The sequence below is a fragment of the Nestor notabilis genome, unplaced genomic scaffold (genome assembly GCF_000696875.1).
Source record: "Nestor notabilis isolate BGI_N333 unplaced genomic scaffold, ASM69687v1 scaffold12846, whole genome shotgun sequence".
In the NCBI taxonomy this organism is placed as follows: domain Eukaryota; kingdom Metazoa; phylum Chordata; class Aves; order Psittaciformes; family Psittacidae; genus Nestor; species Nestor notabilis.
This window is the reverse complement of record NW_009933376.1, coordinates 99,030-102,980: the sequence shown is the minus strand read 5'-3', so window position 1 is coordinate 102,980 and position 3,951 is coordinate 99,030. Positions and strand designations below refer to the sequence as shown.

The 3,951-nt window shown below is 47.3% G+C and overlaps 1 protein-coding gene across 1 annotated transcript in view; it reads right to left on the bottom strand.

Moving 5' to 3' along the window:
* Nucleotides 1–353: 353 nt before the first annotated feature.
* TTC7A (tetratricopeptide repeat domain 7A) overlaps nt 354–3,951 on the bottom strand; it is a gene marked incomplete at its 5' end in the record, with an annotated part of 97,369 nt that continues 93,771 nt past the window's right edge. The window contains one exon of the mRNA XM_010016856.1: nt 354–575. Within this exon, the coding sequence (XP_010015158.1) occupies nt 354–575 (222 nt within the window). The remainder of the gene's footprint in view (nt 576–3,951) is intronic.

Sequence of the window (3,951 nt, the reverse complement as noted above, 5' to 3'; positions counted from 1 at the left end):
TCTTTAATGAAAATTGAAAGGTGCAAGTGCTTTGAACAGCTGTACTCTAGCGTGAGCTTTCTACAGTCACCTTAAACCAACACTCTGAAATAAGCTTCACTATTAACTTGAACAGGAGGTTAGCCAGGCACCTGTGAAGAACAAGGCATTCTCTATTTCTGCCTGTTGCAAATTCTTCTACAGTTAGGTGATATCATCATCTCAGCTAAGCGAGTAGACCTGAGCCCCATCCTGGAATTGTCTTGCCTGGTTCCAGGTTACAATGGCACTTTTCTGTTGGGCTTTTTCTTTGTTTATTTGTTTGGTTTTGGTGTCTGTCCACGAATGAAGGTGCTTAGTTGCAGAGCAACGCTTCAGAGCTCCCTGGGTATGACAGTGAACGGGATGACAGGACTGCTGGATTCGAGGTCCAGAGCAGTGAGGAAGCATTCTATGGCTGCTTCGTTTTTCCCCTGAGCTTGCAAGACCTCTCCAAGGCTGTTCCAGGCCCTGTGACTGGTGGTCTGGATCCGGATGGCATCTCTGAGGACTTTCTGTGCCAGGTCCCTCCGCCCAAGTCTGCTCAGCACCAGGCCCTGTCAACAAACAAGTGATGAGGAGTTAATGACACAAAACGGGGGAAAATGTAGCGCCCCAAGTCCCATCATGCTGGCTGATGTATGAATGCAGGTGCAGAAGTCCTGTGATGGGGGATCTCCACCTATTTCTGTAGAAGAGGAACAATCAGCTGTTAAGCTCTGTTTGTGTTTTTTTTTTTAATTGCAACGTGTAATTTAAACAGCAATTGTGAAAATAATTTTTTAAAGTGGAGACTGGTCCAGTCCAGAAGTGCTCCTGCTGTGTGTTACTGGGAGAGCTTATACTGGTGCTATACAGAGAAAAGGCTGTAGGTCCTTGAAGCATCCCTCTCTCCTTGACTATCTTAGACTGGATTATAATCCCCAGAAAAATATACACAGGTTCAGTCACACCCAGTATCTAAATTAACTCTTGCACATCTGGAACATCCAGCTGAGGCTGAGGTCAGGTCTCTCAGCTCCTACATCCTGACCCTATAGACAGATCTTTCTTCTTAACAAACACGGCTAGAGGGATGCAGCTTCCAGGGGCAGGCTGTATGTAACAGCATGGAGCCCTCTGTCCTCCTGCACTCCAATGTAGATCCTAAAGCAACGTGGGGGAGCAGAAGGATGGCGGAACCTTGTTTAAAAAGCTGTCCTTAGGGTAAGAAAAGACACGAGTGGGTGTAACCATCTGGAAGGAACAGAAGGAGGAGGATGAAAGAGGTGGTAGGAAGAACATGTTTTCCTATAGGGCTCGCATGGATGTGTCTGAATGCACAATGCATCTAATGAGCCACGCTCCCTTTTAATTACACAGTAGTCAACCACACCAAGCCCAGATGGTCATGTGGGCTTTGCAGGCCACAATGCATCAGTGGCATTTTTCTGCTTCCTCCTGAAGGTGCACACACTGGGATGAACCTCCCACCAGTTACATCCAGTGCGGCCTGTGGAAGAAGCAGCCAATGCATTCATGTCGCCTGCCAAGCGCTGCATGGCTTCTTCCTGCACTCACCCGTGGAAATGATGGAAAGCGAGATGATTGCCTGACTTTGTGCTTTTCCTGGGACTACCTGGTATGTGGATGCATATATATATATATACATACATATAAAGAAAAGTATTAGCTTCATCTTTAATGCATCTACTTGGCCTTAGTTGATATGAAAAGCCATAAGAAACCTGAAATCTCTTGCAATGAAAACCCAAGTAAATTTCTGATTAAAGAACGGTGATGCTTTTGGAAGTAGTGAAGATTTTTCCTTAGTTTTGTTTTGTTTGCTTTTCCAAAAGTGCCATTAGGTGCAGGGTACATCAGCATGACTAAGACCCTATCATGACATGACTAGCCAGTTACAGTATAATACCTACAGAAACACATTACTTTGCCTGAGAGAAATACTAAGAAATGTCAGTTCAATGAAGTATTGGCAGTACTGTGAAAAGTTTCATTGCCTTTTTCTTGCCTGTAACCTTGACCTGAATAATCAACTCAGTACGAAATCTGATCATTTAGAGATGCAGTGGGGATGTTCTTTCTTTAGGTTTCTCTCTCCTGCTGGAAAATGGTGAGGCAATGGGACCTGATCTTACTGTCCCCCTGTAAGCAGGCAGAGGTGGCATAGAGGTACCCCAATGGGACAGGCTGGTTCCTCTGGAGGTAGCTGCAGGCACATCATGACAAACTGGAAGGAATTTGTGCAATTATAATCTGAGTCACCCACCTGACAAGGATAATGAGGCATAGAAAGGGCAAGTAGTATGGCCATATCAGGTCTGCTGCTGAGCCAAGAACAGACAGGAGCTATCTTAGCTCAAGTCAGTCCTCAACCACAAAACCACTCTTCCTGTTGCGCTGACCAAGCAGAGCCGATCGTGCTCTCTGGTGGCCGGGGACCCACCGCTGTCCTCACCATGACACTAAGCAGCATCAACCCTTTTGATGCTCTGAAGGGCCGCTGGCTCTGGAGGCACAGGGCCCATGGAGCCCGTGCAGCTGCTGCCTGTCATCCTGTTCCAATGAGGAGGGGAATTCCCTCTCTGGCTGACATCTCGCACCTCCCAACAATGCTGCAGTGAAATCCACCTCCTCGTAAACCGCTCGTGCAGCACAGCTCCCTTGTCTGCCCCAGCACCCTTGCTGGTGAAGGACCAGAGCCTGGTGTGGCTTCCCACCTACGGCTCCCCACTGTGGAGCTGCTGCATTTATTGTGCCTGTGCTTGAGGTCCTTTGCAGCACTGCGAGGAGGCTGTACACAAACCCAGGTACTGTGTGCACCTGGAGAGATGCTGAAGCTGATGCCCACCAGGAAGCGCAGAACGAGTGAACATTTGCTCTTGGTATTCAGTGCTTCCAAGCATCCCGGTTTAGCTGACAAAAAATCTGTGAATCCTCAGAAAGGGTGATCTCAGGCTCCCCAAAGCTTCCTGTTGATGCTGCAGTATACTGCATGAGTGAAAAACTACATTTATGGGGAGAAACACAGGAGGAGACATTTGCTAAAGGAGGTAAAGATTTCCTGCCTTCTCCTTGCTTTCATGCACCTCTGCTAGTGCCAAAGGCTGCCTGGGTCCATGGCCCTTCCCAAGGGTACTCAACATCCTGCTTCTCTCTTCTGACCTGGAACACCCCTGTGTCTCCTTCTTGCCCACATGCCTGTGTTTCCATGGGGTGTGGGCAGAAAACCCTGGCCTTCAGGCTTCAGCCCAAGTGGAGATCGGTGTGTTGCCAACCTGCTTTTCAACCCAGACACTGCCAATGTTCCCAAAGCCCAGCATGGAGACCTACTCCTTTGCCCAGAGCGAGCTGTGACAGATTGTGTCAGTCTTCCCAGTGAGGCTTAACTGAACCGGCAGAAATATGCTGCTGGATTTTAAAGGACAGGTTGAACATCATTAATTCTGCATGCAGGAAAGCTGCTTGCTTTGGGTTTCCTCTCCCCGCTCCTCACCACCCTGCTCCTTGCAAACCACAAGCGTTTTCTGGGAGCACAATTCTGGGCTGCACAATCCCCAAGCCTCACGAAGATGCAGCACTGAGCACTTCAGCTTTTTGTTTCCCTGAGGTATTTGCACTTGAGAGCTTCTCCTTGCTACTGAATTTCTTATTTCCCCATGGAGTCTAGCTTGCTATAAACAATGCCTGCATGTTGTTGCTATGTAGGTCCAGCTGGAATCTGCCTAAGTGCAAAGGAAAAAAAATTATATATAAATTCAGAAAGCCACCCACTGACAGGCAATTTGCATTTTTATCTGGAAGACTTTTATTTTATCTTGAAGATTTTTCTAATGAAAGTTCAGTTCCTGAGTTTCTATGGAAACTCATCTGCTTGGTGTGCATGCATAATTTCATAAAGTCAGATCTCAGGAAGATAAGCAATTAGTATAA